General features: G+C 56.4%; 1 protein-coding gene across 8 annotated transcripts in view; it reads left to right on the top strand.

Moving 5' to 3' along the window:
• ARHGEF7 (Rho guanine nucleotide exchange factor 7) overlaps positions 1-24,141 on the top strand; it is a 102,582-nt gene that overhangs the window by 34,631 nt on the left and 43,810 nt on the right. For 6 of the 8 annotated variants that reach the window (XM_027557979.1, XM_027557980.1, XM_027557978.1 and 3 more), the window contains 4 exons: positions 6,271-6,355; positions 9,143-9,273; positions 14,476-14,677; positions 20,931-21,019. In XM_027557979.1, the coding sequence (XP_027413780.1) occupies positions 6,271-6,355; positions 9,143-9,273; positions 14,476-14,677; positions 20,931-21,019 (507 nt within the window). Of the gene's footprint in view, positions 1-4,421; positions 4,515-6,270; positions 6,356-9,142; positions 9,274-14,475; positions 14,678-20,930; positions 21,020-24,141 lie in introns of those variants that run through there. The other 2 variants (XM_027557981.1, XM_027557983.1) reach the window with 2 other exon arrangements.

Below are 24,141 nucleotides of genomic sequence, written 5' to 3' on the forward strand. Positions count from 1 at the left end.
TTTTGAAGAGTTTACAGTCAGCAGAACAATCGGGAGGCGAGGGTGAATGCCCTGTGCTTTCACACTGTCGTCGTGTGGACGTTGCCTTGTTCGGTCGCTGAGTTGTGTGTGAACCCGTGGTTCCTGAGCTAACTATTTAACCCTCACGTGGGCTTCCCTGGTAGCTCAGCTGGTGAAGAATCCGCCTGCAGCGCAGGAGACCTGGGTCTGATCCCTGGGTCGGGGGATTCCCGGGAGGAGGCATGGCAACCCACTGCAGTATCCTTGCCTAGAGAGCCCCATGGACAGAGCAGCCTGGCGGGCTGCAGTCCCTGGGGTCACAGAGGGTCGGACACGACTGAGCACAGCACAGCACCCCCGGGGATACTCCAGGATGTGCGCAGCACGCACGTCTTCAGAACGAGGCCCTCCTGTCGTTTTACGCTGTTCTGGCGATGCCGTCCCTGATGCGTCCCCGGGGTCTGCAGGGCGCCTCTGTAGCGTTTCTTTCAGCATAGGTGCCACCCAGGGGTCGTGCGCTGCGTTCACCAGGACGTGTGCCGTTAGTCTCCAGTTTCTCCACCGCTGTTCTTGGTGACTCCCTTGGTTTTGAAGACTCCGGGGTTGTTCCCCGTGGATCCCCCACAAGAATTCCCTGAGCCTCATCTTGACGGCTCGTGGCCCCTCTCTCCCGCCTTTAGCCCTGCAGTGGATTCTTTATTGCTGTTTTCTATTAGTAAAGTCTGCCCTTTCTGTCATCTCAGTGAAAAGCTTGGGAGGGATGGGAGTTAATGTGTACTTGAAGTTTGCTGTCTTGACATGTTTCTCACGGTTTGGGTTTTGGCACGACTTGATTTGAGTGTTAACACAGTGTGCTCCTTGCCCTTTTGGCTCTAAGCCTCCGCGCCTAAACCAGCCGTCAGCCTGAGTACTTGGCGTGCACCTGCTCAGACTCTCTGTCTGGCGCCGTGCGACTGTCCTCCGGACGTGGAGCCCTCGGCGGGCAGATGGGCCGGGGCCGAGCTGCCCTCCTCTGCAGGCGCTGCCCCGCTGACCTGTGTGTGGGCTGGGGGGCCCAGCGACTGATGCGGCTCAGCGCTCTGCTCCCATCTGGAACCTCTGTCAGAAGGCCTCTTGGAGCCTCGGTCTCCCCTTTACGAGGTGAGGTTGGGGTGAAGTCTGCAGCGTAGCACCTGGGGCTGCAGGGGCTGCAGAGGCTGCTCGTGCGCGTCTTCACACCTGGCGGCGTCTGTCTGGGATGACTGCGCCTACGGGGGGCGGAGACGGCACGGCCCTTTCACACGTGGGTCCTGCTGCCTTGCTCCTCAGGACTCTGTGCTCCCTTCTGCCCCAGCCCTTCCTGGAAATGCTTAAAATATTCGGTGTCTCTTTTCTTGAGTAAGTGGTCCCTGTCCTCGTCTTTTAGGTGTTGATACAGTGGAATCCGAAGAATTGAATATGATCTAATTGTCATTTAAGGGAAAAGAGACGGGGGCACGTAGGGTGAAAGTGCTGCGTATGGATAGAATCCATCATTGAACTTTAATTTTATCCCTAGGGTGTAGGAGTAGGTGGAATTAAGTGCAGAGTCTGCAGAAGCCGAGAAAGAGAACATTCTCTGCTGGATTTCTGCTTTGCACATATCCCCAGCAATATGGACCATTTGCATTAAACTTAAATAGCACAACTCATTCAAGATTCATTTTTTTACTCATCTTGTTCTAAAATCACAAATTCCACTTGACAATGTGATAGGGCAAGATTATATTTTTAAACTTCGAGAGCCACACTCCAGAGCTGTGCCAGAAGGAACAATTTCTTGTGTCAAAAATAACTTCCTCCTAAATTCATCAGTGGAGCTGACCTGGCTGGTTGCATTTGGAATGCTGAAGCTGCCTGCGTTGGGACGGAGCTGTGTCAGCCTTCTGCGGTGGGGGTCCTCTCCCTGAGGGCTGGTGGAAGGAGGGCTTCTCCACATTGCCTGGTATTCTCTTTCTGGCACCTCAGCCGTGGTGGCGTCGTTGAGGTGTGAGTCGTCTGCTTCTGCAGCGGTGTGATCAGGCGGGTCAGAGTCTGCTGTGGCTGTGGCGTCTCGTGAGACTGGGCGGGGGTGTGTGTGTGCAGCGCTGGCGGGAGCAGCTCGCTGCTGCTGGGTTGCTCCTGGGTCTGGCGGTCAGTCCCGGGGCGACCTTTCCTGCCTTCTCTGAGCCACAGCTGCAGGCAGGTCTCCAGGAGGTGATTGCGTGTCATCACCTGGCCTTGCCTGGCTCTCTGCGCTGCCCCGCCTCTCTGGCCTCTCGGCTGTGACTCCGGCAGGGCCCACAGGTGTGGCCGAGGTGGCGGACTTGCTGGTCGTGGCCGGGGTCTCCTGGTGGCCTCGTGGCCTTGTGAGGAAGGACCTTCCTGATCTGCAGCCCACGCAGAGACAAGCCGAGTCAGGAGATGGCCAGAAGCTTCTGATTTCATGCCCGTGGTCCTTGCCATTCTCAACTCGTTACTTATGCAAACCGATAATTGTTTTTTTTTTGTTTACGCCAGTTTGAGTTGGGTTTCACTTGCTTACAGTTGGAAGGTTCCTGACTGACAAGATCTTTGTTGCATGAAGTATAACATTATGTGAAGTTTGCTTTTCTGTTATTATATGGGAGACTCTCCTGGCTTTCATACCATCTGTGAGCCTGGAAGCTAAGGCAAAGCCGCTCGCTGGTGTTGGGGTGGGGAGAGCCTTTCGGATGGGTGAGCTGGGCACGGTGCCGTCACCCTGCGGGTGGGGTGCCCCCGGCCTCTGTCAGGCGTGCCAGCGCTCCACAGGCCCTGTTAGCAGGAGTGGCAGCTGGGTTTGAGGAGGAGAGAGTGGCCCAGGAGGTTGGAGCCCATGGTGGGCCTGGGGCGGGTTTCCCACAGGGACCCTCCCTCCTGAAGGCGGGGCCATGGCCCTTCCCCGGAGCATCTGGCAACTGGGGCCCGCCCGGGAGACCGAGCCACGTGCCCACCAGGCCGCGGGCTCCTGAGCACAGCTTGTGCTCAGGACTTGTTAGGTCGGCAGGTACCTGGACGTGGCCAGTGCCCTGCGCCCTGTCTCCCTTCATCTCCGGACCCCACCTTCCTTCCCGGCTCGCGTGGCCCCTGCAGAGGTGCTGACGCGCGGGGGAGAGGGGACGTCTCCTGAGAGAGCCCAAGCCCTCTGAGGGCTAGCCGGAGACCTGGGGTCTTTCTGAGAGATTCCTTGAGCAGGCCTGTGAAGCAGCTGTACTCTCTCTTCAGGAGCCAGCTCTGTTAGGGGAGACGTGGGTTTATGTCCCGCTCTCACCCAGAGGAGGCTTGCCCACCAGCAGCCCACACGACCCCGTGGCTGACCACTCGGGAGGCGTGTCCTGCTGTTGTGCTGGCTGCGGAGACGGCGTGGCTGTACTGAGTGGCCTCTTTATCCTGGGGTTCAGGCCGGGGGAGCAGCTCCTGAGCGCCGTGCCCTGCTTATGCCGGAAGGTTCCTGAAGCTTCTGTTGGGACGTTAGGGCAGCGTCCTGCTCAGAGTGGCTGCTCGTGCTGACTCTCGTTGGCTGGCGGTGGGGCAGCAGTTGGGGGCGCCCACCCCACGTCTGGGGAGGGGCCGAGTAGAGGCTGGGAGACTGTGGTTAGACGGGAGCTGGAGGGCAGCGTGGTCATCCTCTGGCCGGGGGCCTCAGAGCTCCTGCTCTGGTGGGCGGGCCACCCTGCCCGCATCGCCCTGCTGTGGGTGCTGGTGGCGGCTGGCGTGTGGCGCCTCATCTCTTCCTTGGGGACGGGTGGGCCCTCCTGTGTCCGGTGTTAGTTCGGGGAACAAGCCTGAACCACGTGTGATGCTAAGTGTGAGGAAAGAGCGTGTCAGAGGGTGGTGTAGGGAGCGAGCGTGACGGCTGGGAGGTCGAGCTTGGCTCAGGCGAGTGATGGTCTGGCTTAGCCCTCCCGTGCAGCGTCACGGCCAGTGCGCTCGGCGGCTCCGGGTTCTGGGTGCTCGAGAACCTGCCTTCTCTGCTGCACAGGTGGGGCTGGGACGCTGGGCGGGTGGCCTTCTGTTTGGGAGCCTCGGGGCCCTGACGGACTGAGGTGGCCACCAGCAGAGGGCCCACGGGCAGGCGGGCTTGTCTCCGAAGCGTGAGTGCCCCGGGGTAGCTGTGTGAACCCTTATTCCCACTTTTCTCTGAACCCTAAGGTTTTTTCTTTTGTTGAATAGACTCCTGTCTCAGGAAGTAGTTGGTTATCTTTCTCTAGAGGAGCCCTTTAGTCAAAACATCTGTTGACTCAGAATGTGCGTCTCCCTCTCGGTGGCAGGCGCTTGTCTGGTCTCATTGTGTAGCTTCCTGTTGAGAAGTGTGGCGTGTGTGTGAATTCACTTAAGTTCTGACATCACTTTGGAGCCCATTGGTGGGCTGCTTCAGCCAACCAGACGCTTCCGGGTGTCCAAGTAAGATATATAGTTCTGGAATAACAGGAAACTTCAGCTTTCAACATCCTGTTTTTCTGGGTTTTGTGACTCTCTGCCTCACCACGATGAAGGTTAGTAAATACTTTTATGTATATTTCTTCTTGCAGAATACTACAATTTGAATTTTCCAAGCTCCGGAATTAGGATTTGAGAGCTGAGACCGCCTCCTCCCACCTTTTCCAGGAGAAGGAACTTTTGTGTTCTGACAGAAGGGAGCGGAGGCCTGTTCAGGGCCCTCCTTTTAATAAAGAACTCAGCCAGCCCACTGCAGATGTAGCTGCACACGTCCGCCTGGATCACGGCTCCTCTGACTTAACTATAGTCTGTCACACGGGGATTCCAGGGACTGTCCTAAGGGGTACTTGTTTTCACAGGTGGGCAGGATCTGGCATCACGAATGTTTTATCTCCTGCTCCATCCACGAGAAAGGCGTGAGCAGCGTCGCAGAGTGCTTGGGTGTCTGAGTTCACGAATCTCTTCCCCTCTCCCAGCTCTGTTCGCGTTCTTCTCTCAACTTGGGTTTAATGGCCTCCTTTCTGGAGCTGGTTGTTCAACTCTTGGGTTTTCTTTCTTTGGTTCATGTCTAAATAAGCACACCTCACGAGGATGTTTACTTATCTCAGAAGTTAAAGCAGGAGACGGGACTGGAGGCAGCAGTGACTATCAAGATTTGGAGCAGCCCTGTGTCCTGGGTCTGTCCTCACAGAGACATTCTGAGCTGTGGGGGGGGAGGTGGGGATGGTGGGAGCCGGGCGGGTCGGTGCCTTCTTACTGCGCGCGGGCTGTCCTCTGGATGTGGGGTGTGAGGTCTGCTGCGCGGGTTTCAGTTTCTGGGGCAGCCCGCACAGGGACCGTGCAGTGTGCCAGGGCCTCGCTGGCTGTGCTGAGTCCGCCGGGGGAGTAGGGCTGCAGGAGCCAGGCGAGTACGAGTTAGCTGTGCAGGGGGTGGGAGGCAGGAAGAGGAGCCGGGCTTCCTGGCAGGATGTGAGACGCAGGAACCGTGAACCAGCTGGGGCAGAGGTGGCAGGCGGCCTGCAGAGGAAGCCATTCCTGGGGTGGCTGGCCACCGGAGTTCATCTTTGCCCAGTGAGAGAATCTCTGAAGCATGTAGCCCTAGTTTTCATTTTGGCACATGAACACATCTTTCTGTTAATTGCATCTCTGAAAGAATTTTCTTTTTCTACTTTCTCTGGCACAGAGTTGTGGATCATCTGATGGTTGAATTTCTTGGTGGGGAGGAGTTGTTATCTAGTGATCCAAAGCTGTGTGTGATCTTCAGACAGCGTTTGGGAGTGAGGCGTGTGTGTCTCAGCCCGTGGTGTTTGTGCACACGTCCGAGACCATGGGCTGCGTCTGGGCAGCCCGACGCGCGTTCTCTTCCGGCTCCTGGGCGGTCGTGTCCCTGGTCTCTGGGGTGGAGGCGCCCCTCTTTCTGGAGTCTGCCTCCCCGCTTCCTCTCCCTCGACCCTTGTGTCCACTCTGGTGTCTGGGCTTTCCTTTGGCTGCTCCTGACTTTGGCCTGGGCTGTGACCCGGAGAGGAAGTGTGTTGTAGGTGTGCCTGGCGGCCTTGGCCTCAGTCTAAGGAGAAGAGCCCTCTCTGAGTGCCAGGAGTGCCCCACGTCACTAGGAGGGTGGGGCAGGGTGGTTCAGAAATGGACTCAGCCCCAGGAGCAGAGTGGCCTGGCCTCCTGGAAGCTGAGCTCCTGGGGTGCCCCTGCCCGGGTCTCACCTGCAAAGCCCGCTGTCTTCCTCCCGCTGCACAGAACCGCCACGTCCCGCCCTGGTGCCGGGCTCGGCTAATCCTGCTTGTTCTCTTTCCCTTGCAGACGTTTGATGCAAACGATTTGTATCAGGGGCAGAATTTCAACAAGGTCCTCAGCTCCCTAGTGACGCTGAATAAAGTAACAGCAGGTAAGTGTCTTTCTACTGAACTTGAAAGGAGGGGAGCTGGGGTAGAGACCTTGCCCTTCTGTCACAGACAGGGTGAACGTTACCGAGCTTAGAAAGGATCTCGCTAAGTTCTTGATTGTGGCTTTGCTGCGATGGTATCCTTTTTCCTTGTTAGAGCAGCTCTTCCTCTTCGGGTCCTCGTGTGTCTCGGTGGTTCCCCTCCTCTGCCTGAGCGAGCAGCAGAGGGGCCTCGTCCACGGGCGCACTCGTGGGCTGTCCTGGCCCTTCAGATGGGGGCTCTGTCCCCCTCACTGTGCGGGGAGGAACGGGCCCCAGGGACCACCCCCGGGGCCCTGGCGTCGCCTGCTTGCTAAGGGGGCTGCCCCGCCGCCCAGAGCAGCCTGCGCCCCCACAGGTCCAGGCGGGGCTTCCGTGCTTGACCGTGGCCTGCAGTGGAGACTCTTGGCTGTTGCAGTGACAGCACCTCGGGTCACGCTGAATTAGGACCCAGGTGAGTGAGTGTAGACGAGGGTGAAAGTCTGGATCCTGAAGGAGAAGTGGGCTCCTAGACGGGCGTCAGCACTCCACCCAGAGGAGGCCTTGCAGGAGGAGGTCTGTGGCGTTTCGAGGAGGTTATCCGTCAGGCAGCATGCTGCCTCCTGGGCCCCCCCCCCCCCCCAGTGAAGGGGTGGGCTTGATGTGAGCACGCAGCAAGGGGGCGGCTGGCCGTGTGTGGCCAGGCTGGCTCTGATAGCAGTGCTTCCCCCGGGACTCCACGCCCCGGCCCACCTCGGTGCCCCCCGGCTGCCAGGGCCGCGGCTGACGTTCTGTCCTGGGGCTGGACGTGCGCTCGGGCCGCAGGCAGGAGCAGCTTCGGTAGATACAGACCTCATGCGAGGCTGGGGGAGAGACGGCAGGTCAGCTCTCACCCTGGAGGTGTCCGTTTCCAGGGTCAGAAGGTGAGAAGAGGGCCCCGGAGGATGCTTCTGCTCCATCTGCCAGGTGGCGATGCTCAGTCATTGTGGCGGGAGTGCGGGGCTCGACACGGGCCGGGGCCGGGGCCGGGGCCGTGTCTCCAGGGCACCCGTGCCATCGCTCTCACCCCGTCAGGTGAAGACGTGTTTCTCGTGTGTTCTTGATGCCCCTGGGTGCAGAACGCAGAGCGCTGTTCTTTACAAAGAGCTGCTGGGACATTCTGGAGTGAACTCGGTGCTTCTCTCTTCAGCTCTTAAACAAGAGGCCAGAGCCTTGTCAAGTGAGAACTTTCTGCCTCTCGTTTGTTGGCTACTGCTCTTCATGTTTGATTTTGAAGTCAGTGTGACATATGGCCGTGCCTTTGCAGATGTCAGCCATAAGGGCCAACTCAAGTGTAAGAAGGGCTTCCCTGGGCGCTCAGTGGTAGGGAATCCACCTGCCAAACAGAAGACCTGGGTGCGATCCCTGGGTTGGGAAGATCCCCTGGAGGAGGAAATGGCAACCCACTCTGGTATTCTTGCCGGGAACATCCCATGGACGGAGGAGCCTGGTGGGCTGCAGCCCACTGGGTCGCAGAGAGTCGGGCGTGACTGAGCGACTAAACAGCGGCAGGTGTGAGACGCACGCTGCCCTTCAGGGTTGCTGTCGGCCTTGCTGAGAGAGGCCTGCCAGTGGCTCCCCTCTGCTCCTGGCACTCGAAGGAAGTGTTCTCGGGCATGTGGACGGATCCTTGCCTTTCTCTTGGACAGAGGCAAGGTTGGCGGTGGGGCAGGAAGGAGTCCTGAGTGTGCCCTGGGTATAGGGGTAGCTGCTGGGCAGCTTCCTCACGCGTGTCCTCTGGGCGCTGCTCTGCACTTGTAGTTGCCCAGGTCCCCGCCCCACGGTGGTGGTGAGCGCTGGCTGTTGCCGCCAGCGCTCATCTGGGCCTGAGAATTGGAGGGGCTTTCGGACTGAGTGTCCACGTGGTTTTAGGGCAGGAGCCCTAGATGCGTGGGCCCTGCTAGCTCTGGGCAGTCGGGGAGCATGCACCATGTGGTACCCTCCTGGGCGCTGTGAGAGCAGCTGGAAAGCTCTGTTTCCCTGGGAAGTCCTCTGGCTCTCAGCTGTTGATGACTAAGTCAGCATTTCCTCAGACACTGTGCCAGCCAGTCCAGACAGACCTGCCAGAAAGAGCGGGCCCGGAGGCCCCCAGTTTCGGGATGTTTTCATGGAAGGCCCCCACGCAGCTTCAGGATGTTGCCAGGGCCTGCGTCTCAGGGCAGTGATTCCCTGGAAAGCCTTTTTGTGGCCTCGCTTTCACGATCCCGCTGCATCTGTGAAACAGGCTGCTGACCTACACGTGCTGGGTGGTGGTGGGTTATGTGGTCCTGACCGGACCCCCAGCAGGGACCGAGCCTTTGGTGCCCTTGACACCCTGGTCCTTCACAGCCCTGGGAGGTGAGGAAGGTGTGGCTGCCCTCGTGCAGGGGGACTTGCCCTCTGAGGGGCCGCTCTGGCCAGAAGGGCCAGGGGCTTCTCTTGCACGTCAGCGTCTTTCCTTCTCTGCACGGTCCCACAGGGGCTTGGAGCTCGCTGGGCCCGAGGGCAGGCGTGCGGCAGGGGTGCAGGGGGCGAGGCCTGGGCGGTGCTTGGAATTCACTGGGAGGCCTGTTTTTTCCCAGGTGAGAGGAAAGGATCAGAACAGACTGCCTGATGACAGAACTGTTACATGTCCTGTGCTGCTTGTTCCTGGGAAGGGCAACGGGGGTGCGTGCGGGTGGGTCCGGGACTCTGCTCTCTGCGAGGGGCGGGTGGGCAGCAGGGCACTCAGCCTGCCCCCTGACGACCTTGCAGACATCGGCCTGGGGAGTGACTCCGTGTGCGCCCGGCCCTCCTCACACCGGATCAAGTCCTTTGACTCCCTGGGACCACAGCCTGCGCACGGCCGGACTTCACAGTTGTTCCAGGGCCAGTACCGCAGTTTGGTAAGTGTGGGCATGGGTCCTGGCGGTGGGAGTATGGTGGTGGGCCGGGGCTCGGGAGGTGCTTGGCACGGGGCAGGTGCCTGTGCTGCCTTGCCCCTGCTCTCGGGGCTGGCATTTGCTCATCGCCAGATTATCACAGGTCTCGCTTCATGTCGGTTTATTTCAAGATGTACCTCTGTTTATCTGGACGGATGTGGGCTTTGAAGTGTTTTCCTCATCACTTGCATGGTGTTTTCTTTCCTGCTCTACACACGATTAGAAGTTGGGGCACAAGAATCCATGTCTCGTACTTAGATGATGAAGAAAAGGCTAACCGTGGAAGACCCTCGAGGTGGTTTTTCTCTTTATGGGCGTGTGACTGCACACTGCGGAGTCCGGCTGCAGCGTGTGAGAGGGGCCCCCTCGTGAGCGCTGGTGAAGCGGGGGCCCCTGGGGTGGACAGACCCCAGGAGACAGGCTGTGAGCACAGACCCCGGGAATGAGGCCCGAGGGCCATGATGCGCAGGGCTGAGCGGAGCCTGTGGGGGCAGCCGCCATGTCCGCTGACAAGGGGGAGTGTCCGCGTGAGGACCACCGAGCCCCCCGGGGCGGACACCGGCCTGGCCCTTGGCTTCATCAGCCGCTGCTGTGACTCTGCTTCATGCGACATCCTAGCCATCATTTTATGTTGCAAACTCAGCGACCGTGTCACGTGAGTCTGAAGAGAACCTACTCTTCCAGTCTTGAGAGGCCAGGGCTTTCTGCTTACTGTAGGGGGATGTCATTCTGTAAGCACGTGGGGATCCTGGAGAGAGAAAGCTGGCCCGGTTGGAGCTGTGCCTTGTAGAGAGATGCATCTGAGTTAGGTCGCGAAGCACTGTTAAAAATGGAAAACTGTAGAAGGGGTATAATTTTTATACCTCTTCTTGAACTGTTCGCGCTCAGGCTGACTCTTCCTGCTGTGTGTGCGTGGCTGCCTTCCCCTCAGAGAAGCCCCGGAGCCCTGTCTCTGACCTTGTGAACAGCACAGTGCCCCTCGGGTGCGGTGTCTCGGTGCCGGCTGGTCAGCGCTTCACGGGGACTGACGCGTGTCACCATCTACCCCTCCGGGGCTGGAGGGATTTAGAGGGCCCTGTTGGGAGCATCGTGGGCCAAAGGAAGAAAGGAAGGTGTCCAGATCCCTTGAAAATAGCTGCTTCATGAAATACACGTGGAAGATGCAAGAAAAGTCACCAGGCTTTGGGCAGAGAAATCTGCTGCCTGACCCATTCACTGGTGGCGTGTGTCATCTGTTTTTTTTGTTTGCTTTGTTTTTGAGTAAATGAGGATTGGATTGCAATTGAAGAATTTTACTCAGTTAAATGTCCTTTATGATGAATGTTGCTGAGATCATAGTAAGTGTAGGACTAGTGTTTCATCAGAGAAGTTTTGTCACACCAGAAACGGAAAGCCCGCGCCCAGCTCGGCTGTGTGGTGGGCACGGTGAGCCGCTCGGAGGGAGCGTGGTGAGACTCCTCCTGACCTGAAGGGGAGGGTGAAACCCGAGGGGAGACGCTCCTGACTGAAGCCTCCCTTTGCTGCGGCCGGGCCAGCAGTGGCGGCCCCCGGGGAGGGCCGGGCTGGCGCGGCGTGGCCCACGTCGTCCTCCAAGGTGGGGGTGCTCGACGGCTGAGAGCGCCTCAGGAGCGAAGGGTCCAGACCGCCTTGCCCTCCGCTGACACTGCCGTCTGGGGCTTCGCGGATGTCGCTGCCTGAAGCAGGAGGCGTCCTGGTGCTGGCCTGGCCGGCCTGTCAGGACGCTGTGGGCCATGTCTTCTGCCACCTCCTGACGCTGCTGCCCCGTCCCACCCCGGTGCCGCCCGTGTGTGCCCAGCAGGTGGGCAGGCAGAGGGCTCCGGGGCAGCTGGACGTCCTCACGGGCTGCTCTGCGCCTCACTTTGTTACGTGTCACGTTCCGTTGTTGGAAGCCCTCACCCTGACGGGCTCTGCAAAGCCAGGGGACATCACAGAAAGGAGAGTGCTGTGATCACAGTGGACGGCTGGGGGAGACGGCGCTGCTTCACAGCCTGAGGTGTGGCGGGCAGCTGCGTCTGACCAGGGTGAGGGCAGCCTCCCTGCGGGGTCCACCCCTCTCAGGTGCCCCTCACCCCGAGCTTGAGGAGACAGCGCTCAGTCCGGGGTTTCTCCAGATGCTTATAAGAGATCCCTTTATTGAATACTTTCAGTTCAGTTCAGTTGCTCAGTCGTGTCTGACTCTTTGTGACCCCATGAATCGCAGCACGCCAGGCCTCCCTGTCCGTCACCAACTCCAGAGTTTACTCAAACTCACATCCATCGAGTCGGTGGTGCCATCCAGCCATCTCATCCTCTGTTGCGCCCTTTTCCTCCTGCCCCCAATCCCTCCCAGCATCAGAGTCTTTTCCAATGGGTCAACTCTTCGCATGAGGTGGCCAAAGTACTGGAGTTTCAGCTTTAGCATCTTCTCCAACACCACAGTTCAAAAGCATCGATTCTTCAGCGCTCAGCTTTCTTCACAGTCCAACTCTCACATCCATACATGACCACTGGAAAAACCATAGCCTTGACTACACGGAGCTTTGTTGGCAAAGTAATGTCTCTGCTTTTGAATATGCTATCTAGGTTGGTCATAACTTTCCTTCCAAGGAGTAAGCGTCTTTTAATTTCATGGCTGCAATCACCATCTGCAGTGATTTTGGAGCCCCAAAAGATAAAGTCTGACACTGTTTCCACTGTTTCCCCATCTATTTCCCATGAAGTGATGGGACCGGATGCCATGATATTCGTTTTCTGAATGTTGAGCTTTAAGCCAACTTTTTCACTTTCCACTTTCACTTTCATCAAGAGGCTTTTTAGTTCCTCTTCACTTTCTGCCCTAAGGGTGGTGTCATCTGCATATCTGAGGTTATTGCTATTTCTCCTGGCAGTCTTGATTCCAGCCTGTGCTTCTTCCAGCCCAGCGTTTCTCATGATGTAGTCTGCGTAAAAGTTAAATAAGCAGGGTGACAGTATACAGCCTTGCCGTACTCCTTTTCCTATTTGGAACCAGTCTGTTGTTCCATGTCCAGTTCTAACTGGATACAGTTCTAATCTGCATACAGATTTCTCAAGAGGCAGGTCAAGGTGGTCTGGTATTCCCATCTCTTTCAGAATTTTCCACAGTTTATTGTGATCCACACAGTCAGAGGCTTTGGCATAGTCAATAAAGCAGAAATAAATGTTTTTCTGGAACTCTCTTGCTTTTTCTATGATCCAGCGGATGTTGGCAATTTGATCTCTGGTTCCTCTGCCTTTTCTAAAACCAGCTTGAACATCTGGAAGGTCACAGTTCACATGTTGCTGAAGCCTGGCTTAGAGAATTTTGAGCATTATTTTAATAGCGTGTGAGATGAATGCAATTGTGCAGTAGTTTGAGCATTCTTTGGCATTGCCTTTCTGTGGGATTGGAATGAAAACTGACCATTTCCAGCCCTGCGGCCACTGCTGAGTTTTCCAAATTTGCTGGCATATTGAGTGCAGCACTTTCACAGCATCACCTTTCAATACTTTAGGTATTAAATATTTAGTTTACATTAAGTGTCTAATTCAGTAGATGAAGATTGATGCATTGATTTGAATTATTAAGTAAACACGATTTATGATAACCAGTGTATGTTTAAATAGGTAAATCCACGTGGACTCTCAGGCCTCACGTCAGCTCCTCCTGGAGCTCTGGGCACTGTCTGTCTCTCATCCTGTTTGGTGACACACGCACCCAGTGGAGAGTCAGGAGATTCTCTGGGACTTGCTCCTAGGGGAAAGTCAGTCAGACGCCACTTTCAGTTTCTCTGCAGGTTCCTTAGGTATCTGGCTGTGTCTAATAAACGCCCCGTGTAAAGCCTGTTGTTCAACAGCACAGCGTTGCGGCTGTGGACGCCTGCAGTGAGAACGGCGTCGAGCTCCCCGCCCCAGCCCCTCCCGAGGCCCCTGTGCTGGCGGCGGCTGCAGCGCGGCATCATTACGGCTCAGGCTCAGTGGGGCCTGGCCTTCCCGGACAGTGTTCTGTGTGCCTCTGGCAGATGGCAGTCTACTCTCCTGCCTTATCCGACTCTCCTCTTGGGCCTTCAGACGGCTCAGGGTGTCTCCGTTTCCTCTTCCCCGGGAGCGTGTGAGGCCTCAGGCCGCCCCCTCGGCCTCTCTGACCAGCACCTGTGGGCTCGCTGCGACCCGAGTCCACCCCTCCACTGCCTCCATCCTCATTTTCTCTCGGTTAGTCCCGTTTTGGCGGAGTGGTCTTACACTAATGTCTTGAGTAATGGTGCTGTTCTTGCGTCTCTGCAATAACTAAACTCTGTCTTTAGTTTTCTGACGTTTAGGTATGACGTGAATTGGTCCAGGTATCTTGAGTTGTTTCCTGTTTGGGGTTCACTCAGCTTCTGGACGTGTGTGCTTGTGTCTTCTGTCACACCTGGGACACTCTGAGCTGTGCTTCTTAGACTCCTTTTTAGCAGTGTCCTTTCTCCTCCAGGACTTTGGTTCCAGTGTCAGGTCTTTGTCATCTCTCACAGGTCGCCGGGGGTCTCACAGTTTTCTTTGTTTTTCACTATGTCAGTTTGAGTAAGTTTTGTAAGTTCTGCCCCATTTCTGAGGTTTCCTGTTTTATTCGTCTGTTTTGAGAGAGCTTCACTTCAGTGTTGGTATCTGTGTCTTCTCAGTCAAGCTCGAGTTTGTTTATTCGTGGAACAAGGGGCACCTTTGATTTTTAAGACACTATGAGAGCATGTTGGAAGATGCGGGATCCTGCTCACATCTGTGTCTTAGGCCGCGGTCCTGGCTGAGGGTCGTAGGCTGTGGTTCTGGGGCCAGGCTCGTTGACCGGGCGTCTGCGGGGTTCCTGCTGGACCCTGACTGTGGACGGGGGTCAGTGAGACTCAGGGCCTGGCTCCTGCCCCGAGGCTGTGGAGCGCAGGGGCCTGTGCATGTGTGTGGAGTGTTCGTGCGGGCAAACGTGGCCCGAGTAAGGCCTTGCCGCGGTTAACGGGGTTTCCTCCGGGCTGGGGCCTGGGTGGTGGTCGGGGCGCGCTGCGGGGCAGGGACTCCCGTGTCTCCAGCCGACCCCCGCGTGTGCCGAGCGGCTCTGCTGTGGTGCTGAGTTGCACCCGGTCTGACTGTAGCGACGGAGACGCCGTTGTCTTCATGACGTCTCCCTCCCTTCTCCCCCTGTAGGACATGACCGACAACAGCAACAATCAGCTGGTCGTCAGAGCCAAGTTTAACTTCCAGCAGACGAATGAAGACGAGCTGTCCTTCGCAAAAGGCGACGTCATCCACGTGACGCGGGTGGAGGAGGGGGGCTGGTGGGAGGGCACGCACAACGGCAGGACCGGCTGGTTCCCCAGCAACTACGTGCGCGAGGTCAAGCCCAGCGGTGAGTGGTCGGCGGGCGGGGCGTGGGGCCGGGGCGGGGCGTGGGGCCGGGGCGGGGGGTGGGGCCGGGGGCGGGGGCGGGGCGGGGCCGGGGCGGGGATGGGCTTGGGACGCCCGGCTGGGCGTGGTCCGGCCCTGGCGGAGGGTGAGAGCCTGGCCACACTGGGGGCTGGAGAAGGGGCTCCACACTCAGGCCAGCGTCTCCTGCCGTCGTGACACCAGCGGTTGAAAACAGACTCACTCTGTTCTTTACCGTTTGTGAGGAGAAACCTGTCACGTCTGTTAGTTTTTATTTTGTGGTTACACATTTATATAAGGTACATTTCATTAGAGGTGGCCAAAGTACTGGAGTTTCAGCTTCAGCATCATTCCTTCCAAAAGAAATCCCAGGGCTGATCTCCTTCACAATGGACTGGTTGGATCTCCTTGTAGTCCAAGGGACTCTCAAGAGTCTTCTCCAACACCACAGTTCAAAACCATCAATTCTTCTGTGCTCAGCCTTCCTCACAGTCCAACTCTCACATCCATACATGACCACAGGAAAAACCATGGCCTTGACTAGACGGACCTTTGTTGGCAAAGTAATGTCTCTGCTTTTGAATATGCTATCTAGGTTGGTCATAACTTTCCTTCCAAGTAGTAAGCGTCTTTTAATTTCATGGCTGCAGTCACCATCTGCAGTGATTTTGGAGCCCAGAAAAATAAAGTCTGACACCGTCTCCACTGTTTCCCCATCTATTTCCCATGAAGTGATAGGACCAGATGCCATGATCTCAGTTTTCTGAATGTTATCATTAGAATACAGTTAACAGTAACAGCCAAGCTTTTGTGTTCTGCTTCCTATATATAGTCCTTTTTATATGTGACTTTCAGTCCTCACCACAGCCCCAGAAGACAGTGTTGTTGGAATATTCAGGAAATAGGGTGCAAATAATGCCCTCCTCTGAACACCCTCCGGTTAATCTGTCCCTGGGCAGAACCAGCCGAGGGTACGGCGCTGACGTCCAGCTGCCTGCATTACAGACACGGCTGCTGGGAAATGTGCCTTAGTCTGCAGCTTGGCTGGACTTGCCAGTCACCGCCAGCCTGTCCGGGGGCAGCCCTGGTTCTGGCCCCTGGGCCTGAGTGCTGGGGAGGCCGAGCAGTCCTTCTGGGGCCAAGAGAGCGCTGGGCCCTTTGTGGGGCGAGGTTGAGAGTGACATGGTCTTTCCATTTACGAAGGGGATCCAGGAGGTCACAGAGCTGGTGATGGGCACGCTCTCAAGAGCCACAGAGCTGGCGGAGGGGCTTGCCCCAGGGGTCACAGAGGTGGTGATGGGCACACCCTCAAGAATCACAGTGCTGGCTGAGGGGCGTGTCCCGAGAGGGTCTCGGAGCTGGCAAAGGAACAAGCCGTAAAGAGTGGGTTCTGCTGATTGTGTAGACATCTGTTGGGTCTGGGCTTCTTGAATTCTACTGTGAACATCTCTTTTAAATGGAAATTCTGGTTTGATATTGAGGCATCATAGTAAAAGTATGAATGAGTACAAATGTTTCCTTTCCAGGTATTTCTCTACCTGAAGTTTCCAGAGTTAACCTTTAGAAATGACACTGCAAAGATGGGGTTGTTTTCAGGTGGACGTGCGTGTGGTCAGTGTCGTCTGTGGTGGCCTCTGGGTGTCCCGCAGCCTGGCAGGCGTGTTCTACTCTTACCCTATTTCTGGGGGGGCAGTTAGCACCGTGGGGAGCGGGCAGACACAGCTCTAAGAACCAGCCATCTCATTTTTATGAGGTACCTGTGTCAGGAGTAACCGCATCACTTTGTTCTGCCTGTAATTCCTGTTTCTCTGACTTAGTCGTGTGTGTGTGTGTGTGTGTGTGTGAGGCCCTTTTAGGTGTATGTGTGTAGCTGCCTTGCTGTCACACAGCTCCTTGCAGGGCTCACATGGAATCCCTAGTTTCCAAGCCGCACTGAGACTCAAGTAACTGAAGACTTTCCTTGTTTTCCTGTTTAGTTTTGAAACATAGAGAATGGCGTATTTGCTCAAATGAGTCATCTGTTAGGCTGCTGCTGCTACTGCTAAGTCGCTTCAGTCATGTCTGACTCTGTGCGACCCCATAGACGGCAGCCCACCAGGCTCCCCCGTCCCTGGGATTCTCCAGGCAAGAACGCTGGAGTGGATTGCCATTGCCTTCTCCGTCTGTTAATCTGGGTGTTGTTTTATTTGATTGTCGAGCTAAAGGAATAACTGCTTTGAGGCGTAAGTTTCCGTTCCTAGTGTCCTCCGATTACTTGACTCTTTTCTGTGGAAAGCTGTGCCTGCCTGATTTTAAATGTGGGCGTTTGAGAAGGAGAGACGTGAAACCACGTTTTTACTGTTTCGCTTTGTAACAGTTAAGAATGAAAATCCAGCGTCATGGTAACACTTGTGTAATTGCATTTTTTTTTTTTTTGGTAATTTGTATGACTTTGTGATTTTGGAATAGATTTCTCTGTTTTAAAGAACAGGTTTGACATAAAGGTTGTGATTTGCAGTGTAATTTATCCTTCATTTTCTGTGAACAAAATGTGCCAGGTCCCAGCATACAGACTCCTTCCTCTAAGTGGCTGTTGTGGCAGGAGTTTTTCTCTGTGTTAAGTTTTGATTTGGTTTACAGATATTTTTATTGAATACACAAAGCTGAGGTCTCCTTCTCTGTGATGTCCCCTGGGGTTGCGTGTCTCCGGTGAGCTCTGTCCGGCTTCTCCGGCAAACGCGTGGCTGCGCTCTCCTGCCCCCTTGTGGCTGCAGACGGCAGTGCTCTGTTTGCGCCTGGGGCCCGAGTGTGGTTTCTGGTTTGAAATAGTCCCTGTGAAGACAGGAACGCTCCCTCAGAGATCGAGTTCCTCAGACCTCTTGCAGGGGTCTGCAGGAGGATATTTCAGAGTTCTCTGCGGACGCATTGGAGTCCTTCCTGAGTATGTGCTGTCTGACGGAAGGTGTATGTCAGCGTGGTGTATGTCAGCGTCCCCGAACATTTTCTCTGCAGACTCTTGGTATGTGAACTCATTTTATTCACGCAGTTAATGTGTGTTTTACACACACAGACACATGTGCGATGGTTTCTTGAATTTGCGGGGTGGAAGGCCGGCCGCCAGGAGGCTCGTCCTGGAGCGCTGGCGCTGCCGTCCAGCGGGTGGAACGTGGGCGCCGCGGGCTCAGGAGCCCCAAGTCCAGGGCCACGTGGGCCCGGTCGGGTTTTGTCTCTGACACGTTGACCCGATGTCCTGGCATTCCTCATGATGTATGGCCCACATTCACCTGCAGCCCGCTGCTCAGATCTCTCCCCACCCGCTTCCCTCCGCCCTGCCTGTCCACCAGGATTTCATCTTAGACCGCAGGGCTCATTTCTAGAGGCTGTTTCCCTCTTTTCCAGATGTCCTTCGTGTTCGTGGTGCCTTTTCACTCATTCGGGCCCCAGTTTCTTTGGAGGCGTTTTCAGCGTGCGTGTGATAAGCCTCCTAGATGGCCGTGGTATTTCTGCATCTCAGGACTGGTCCCCTTGTGTGTTTCCTGTTTACACTCACTTGACGCCCGAGTTCTTGATGAGCTTGTTTTCTGTTTGGCTGTTCTCTGATGGCTGGTTGTTCAGTGGGTGCCTCCTTTCCCTGGGCCGCGGAAGTACTCCTGCAGAGACGGCTGACCTTGGCTTCTGGGTCCCTGAGAGCCTTCTCGCCCTTGGAAAACCCCAAGGGTCCTCAGGAGGTGTGGCTTTGGATCACACGCTGGGCGGGTTGCCTCCATTTGATCTCTCCCCGGCTGTGTCCCCCACCTCAGAGTGGCTTCCCTGGCTGGCTTCCTTTGAGGAGGCGTGCGGGGCTCAGGGCCGGGCCGCTCGGCGCCAGAACTGCCTGCAGCGCGGCCCCGGACAGCCCCATGCTGCCCTGCTCTGCAGCCCTCGGTCCTTTCTGCACCTGGTGGGAGGGTCCCCAGCCCCCTTTTGTCAGCACATCTGTGTCTACATTCTGTTATCAGTGCTTTGTAACGATTATTACGTGAAAGCGGGGACAGGCTACCTGAGTTGCTCTGAAAGGTGCGCTGTTCCATCCTTGGGGTTCCCCTGCCCTCCTCACAGGGCGTGGAGTCTTGTCTTTAGATCTTGGATGGGCCGCAGAATGTTTTGTTTTCCTTAGGACGCTAGGAAAGCTGCGTGTTTTAAGATCTGTTTCCTGTGCGTTTTCCTCTGTTACGAGTGGAAACTGTTACGTGACTGGCCTCTGTCGTGTTGCGTTAACACGTCCAGATTCTCTCTAGAGGTGCTGCAGGCTTGCAGGTCTGTGGTTCTGCGGCCTGCACCTCCATGGACGCCTCTCCTGGAGCCTGTCCCTGCAGCGCCAGCCCATGCCCTCCCGGGTCTCCTGCAGGGGGCACCGAGCCTTCTGCAGAGGGCACGTTGGGGGCCCCTCCGTGTGACGGCTCAGGTAGCGCCTCACACAGTGTGTCCCTGACACCTCCCAGCCCAGGAGATTCTTCTGGCGCCCAACACATTGTATGCTCTCCTTTTTTTTTGAGTGAGAGAAGACAACCTCTTTGGACTTAAACCGTGATTTGTCTGGGTCTCTCCTGCCTCTTTCTTTTGTAGAACGTTAGCCTGTAGCTTGCTTTTGAAAAACGTCTTCTTTATAGTTCTCATAGTAGATTAAATTCTATTAACTGGGATGTTGAGAGGTATGTCTTAAACTTAAGTATTGATAAAATGAGGCAGTTGGCAGATGATTTGCTTTAAAGAAATTGAAAGCAGATTCAAGTCTCTCACGAATTAGCCTTGCTTGACCTGTGTTGCTGTGTGCCTTCTGTGACTTTTTTTTGATCCCAGGGCTGTGGTTAGGCTCAGCTGTCTCCCCTTTACTGGTGTTGCATATGCTTCCTCCAGATGGCAGATTTTAAGGAGGAAAAGGCATTTTTTCCCTTCAGATGGAAACATCAGGTTTTCTTGCACAGTTAAATGCTGAGATGCAGATATAAGAATTGAGAGGAAGTTTTCCTCCTTGTGTCTCTCATGGCTTAAAAATCACTTGTTTCCCGTTGAGTTCTCTTTTCCATCCCGTGGATAGAGAGAGTCTTTCAGCTGGGAACAGCACCTTCTGTTTTGTTCTGTATTTTCACCCGTTTGGAAACCCTTACAGAGAGGCGTTGAAGGAAGACTCAGGTCAGCCGCTCCACAGGAGGAGGGGGACCCACAGCTAAAGATAGGCCTTTTGCTTTGGGCTTTTTATGGGTTTCTGGTGCTGAGAAGCTCATGGAAGTACTGAGCAGCTGGGATCTGGGACCTGGAGCTCGACGGTGTTTGGGATTGGAGGGCCATGCTGCCAGAAAGAGGTTCTGGACAGGTGTGCTCAGAGGCACCGCCAGCTGTCTGTGGCAGGGCCCTGTGGAGGAGGGCAGAGGGGGTGCGGGAGGACATGGGGGGCGGAAACCGAGCCCCCGAGGCCACGCCTGTCAGAATTTCCCCTCTCCCCTCGCCAGCCGTGGGCTGCTACCAGCCTCTGTAGCTGGAGATCCCAGGATAGACACCCCCCTGCAGAACCTCAGCTACAGACACACCTACCTCGCAGAACCAGTGCCTGGCAGACACACGGGCACACATATCTAGGGCCCCAGAAGCAGCTGCAGGCGCCCCCTCAGCACCCGTGACGAAGGAGTCTTGCTTGAGTGGCGTTGGGTGAAAGTCCTGTGATGTACTTGAATCCTTGCAGTGACGGTGGCCCTTTCCTTGGTTCTCGTCTGGAGGTCCTGAAGACAGAGTGGCTTTTCTCGCCGCCCTGCCTGGGGCTCTCCTTCTCTGTCGCCCGTCTGGGCGGGCCTTCTGCATTCTCGCGACCTGGGTCCCTCCAGACACGCTCAGACTGGGGGTCTTGGTGTCTTAATGCTGCTGGGTGTCTGCCCGCTTTCCTCTGATTTGCTGGGGTCGGACTTCCCCCGTACTGTGCCCTGAGCTGACGCGTGGCTCATGGGTTCTTTTGTGTGTTGACAGCAGCCGTGTGTAATCTGTGAGGGGTGCGTTGAGCTGGGAGGCTGGGCTGGGTGGGGAGGCCGGGTCGTGGGGGTTTCTGAGCCCCGGGAGCTGACCGTGAGGAGGGGGTGGGGGCTGGGGCCTCCTGGCCACATGCACTTCTGTCCCCCCTCCCTGTGGTCTGGGGCTCAGTCGGAGCCAGAGGCCGGGCCGTGCAGGCTGCTGCGCTCGGTGGTCTTGGCTGGAGCTGGGAGTGAACCTGCCCTCCGTCTTTATTTCAGAAAAGCCCGTGTCGCCCAAGTCCGGAACCTTGAAGAGCCCTCCCAAAGGGTTCGATACGACCGCCATTAACAAGAGCTACTACAATGTGGTGAGTGACTGAGGGGCGCTTCAAAGAATAACTGGTTTTCAACGTCTCTGAAGCTTGCCGTGTAGAAGGGGGTCACCGGCCCCGTGGATTCCCGCTCCCGGGGTGGTTCTGTGGCACGCTCACGTGTTTGCGTTTGTGTGCGCAGCTGTGCCTGTTGCTGTTGCATGACCTGGTGCTGTGGTGAGTTCCCCATATGGTTTCCAGTCTTCAACTTGGGATTTTACAAAGGTGCATAATGTGACTGAAAGGTTTAAGTGCTGTTGCATGACCTGGTGCTGTGGTGAGTTCCCCATATGGTTTCCAGTCTTCAACTTGGGATTTTACAAAGGTGCATAATATGACTGAAAGGTTTAAGTGCCCTTAGGCTCATATTCAGAGTAGGTTGTCAGTTCTCTAGATGAGTACGGTGTTTAGTTTATTTTGTGTGTTACCGTAGTCTTTCCTGGGATTGATGTGTGTATATATGTGAATAGCACGAAATTAGAGGTGAGCATCTGGACATTGTACATAGTGAAGACAGGTGTTTCAGAATCCTGAAACTTGCTGCCTTTTGAAACCTGAGCAGTTTGTGAGCTTGAGAAATGAGCGTGATAGTGAGCCTCACATCTGGCCAGTCGCCCTGTGCTCCTAGCTGCTCCATCTGCTGTGGACTCGTGGGCCCGCCTTCTCTTCCCCTTTCTTGGGTGAGACGCTGCTTTCTTTCCTGGGGAGGCTCCAGGGGGCAAGGAGTGCCATTCTGATTCCCAGTGACGTCCCGGAGTGGGAGCCCCTTGCTTCTGTGTCCATCCGGGGGTTGCGTTGGAGGACTCCCGCCTGCGTCCGTCCAGGGGTCGAGTTGGAGAATCCCCTGCCTGCGTTCCCCCTGGGGTCGCGTCGGAGGACTCTCGCCCGCGTCCGTCCGGGGGTCTTGTCAGAGGACCCCTGCCTGCATCCCCCAGGGGGTCACGTCAGAGGACCCCCTGCCCTTGTCTGTCCAGGGGTTGCGTTGGAGGACTCCCGCCCGCATCCCCCCGAGGGTTGCGTTGGAGGACTCCCGCCTGCGTCCCCCCGGGGTCACGTTGGAGGGCTCCCGCTGCGGCCCGCGGCACCGTTCTCATCTCCAGGAGCCCATTCTCGTCGGGTGAGGTGTGGAACCAGGTGGCTGTGCTTTCTGGAGGTCCGGTCAGTGGCGTGTAGTCCTCTTCGGATTGAAGCGTGACCAGCACCCTTCCAGAGGTCCATCCATCTCTAATCGCGCTCACACAGGGCGAGGAGCCCCGTGCACAGGGCCTGCTGACTCTGAATCGGGTGAGGGGACACCTTGACTTCAGTCTCACGTCCAAACTGTTGTTGACGTAGAGCTGTGAGCGTGAACAGCACGCGTTCAACTGTGGTTGTTAGGACACCAGCGTGCAGTGTTGGTGGACCGTCTCTCGTTTTACAGAAGTGAACAATCTAGTTAGTGACGAAGCCAGGACTCAGTTTCAGCTTGCCTGGATTCCATGTTTATAAATCACACAGAAAAGTAAATGTGGGGCACACAGCACGCGCAGGCCAAACAGAAGAGACAGTGTGTGCAAATTTTCACACTCCTTCGTGTTGTGTCTTCATGGGCAGCTGCACAAGTTACAGGTGTTTTAACCCCCCTGAGAGATGAGTAGCGTTCAGGAGTGAGGCCAGTGCGGGCTGATGTCACGGGAGAGACTTGGGGTCAGTGACAGGGGAGTGTCGGCGGTGGGGGAGAGCCGTGGGTAGGGGAGTGTCGGAGGTGGGGGGGTGTCGGAGGTGGGGGGTGCCGTGGGTGGGGGAATGACAGAGGTGGGGGGGTGCTGTGGTTGGGGGGTGTCAGAAGTGGGGGGGTGCTGGGGTGGGGGAGTGTCGGAGGTGGGGGGGTGCCAGGGTGGGGGAATGTCAGAGGTGGGGGGGCGCCGTGGGTGGGGGGTGTCAGAGGTGGGGAGGTGCCAGGGTGGGGGAATGTCAGAGGTGGGGGGGCGCCGTGGGTGGGGGGTGTCAGAGGTGGGGGGTGCCAGGGTGGGCAAGTGTCGGAGGTGGGGGGGTGCCAGGGTGGGGGAATGTCAGAGGTGGGGGGGCGCCGTGGGTGGGGGGTGTCAGAGGTGGGGGGGCGCCGTGGGTGGGGGGTGTCAGAGGTGGGGAGGTGCCATGGGTGGGGGGTGTCAGAGGTTTGGGGGTGCCGGGGTGGGCGAGTGTTGGAGGTGGGGGGCTGCCGTGGGTGGGGGAATGTCAGAGGTGGGGGGCTGCCGTGGGTGGGGGAGTGTCGGAGGTGGGGGGTTACTGTGGGCGGGGTAATGTTAGAGGTGGAGGGGCGCCATGGCTGGGGGAGAGCCATGGGTGGGGGAGTGTTAGAGGTGGGGGAGAGCTGGGGTGGGGGAGTGTCGGCGGTGGAGGCATCAATGCAGAGCTTTGGAGGTTGAAGCGTGCGTGGGGAGGCTGTGTGTCCCCTGCTGCTGTGCTCTGGTCCAGACCAGCCACGACAGCCCTGGGGAGAGGACAAGGTCTTCGTGGCTCACCGCTGTCCTCGGGCTGCTCCCTGCCCCTGCTTCTGGGACACCCACTGAACATGTGTTGGCAAGCACTGGGTGTCACCCAGGTCTCCGAGGTGCTGTTCATTTTTCTTCTTCTTTTTTTTTTTTCCCTATTCTAGGGAGTGTAAAACCTCTGTGGGTCTTTCTGTGTTTGCACAGTTTTCTGACCTTGAGCCCCTCTAGTGAAGTTTTATTTTATTTATTGTACCTTTCAGTTCATAATTTCCATTTGTTTTATGGGTCAGTATATTCTATATTTGAGTCATTGTTCTCATACTTTAAAAATTCTTTAAGCATAGTTTTCTTTAGTTCTTTGGACACGTTGTCAAACTGGACTTTATTATTCAGCGCAGTTTAAGTTGACCGTGCCCTTGAGAGGGAGCTAGCCCCCTGTAGCCCCTGCCCCACACAGGCGCGAACCCCTCCTCCTCAGCACCACTCAGCAGGCGGGACACAGTTTACCAGGAGAGCCTGCGCTGACTTGGCCATCCGGAGTCCAGGGGTCACTGCAGCGTTCACTGAACCTGCTGTGGATCCGTCATTATAGCATCAGCTGTTTCACCCCTGAAAATTCTCTGTGCCTGTTCATTCCTTGCCACC

This window comes from Bos indicus x Bos taurus, chromosome 12 (assembly GCF_003369695.1).
Source record: "Bos indicus x Bos taurus breed Angus x Brahman F1 hybrid chromosome 12, Bos_hybrid_MaternalHap_v2.0, whole genome shotgun sequence".
Taxonomy (NCBI): domain Eukaryota; kingdom Metazoa; phylum Chordata; class Mammalia; order Artiodactyla; family Bovidae; genus Bos; species Bos indicus x Bos taurus.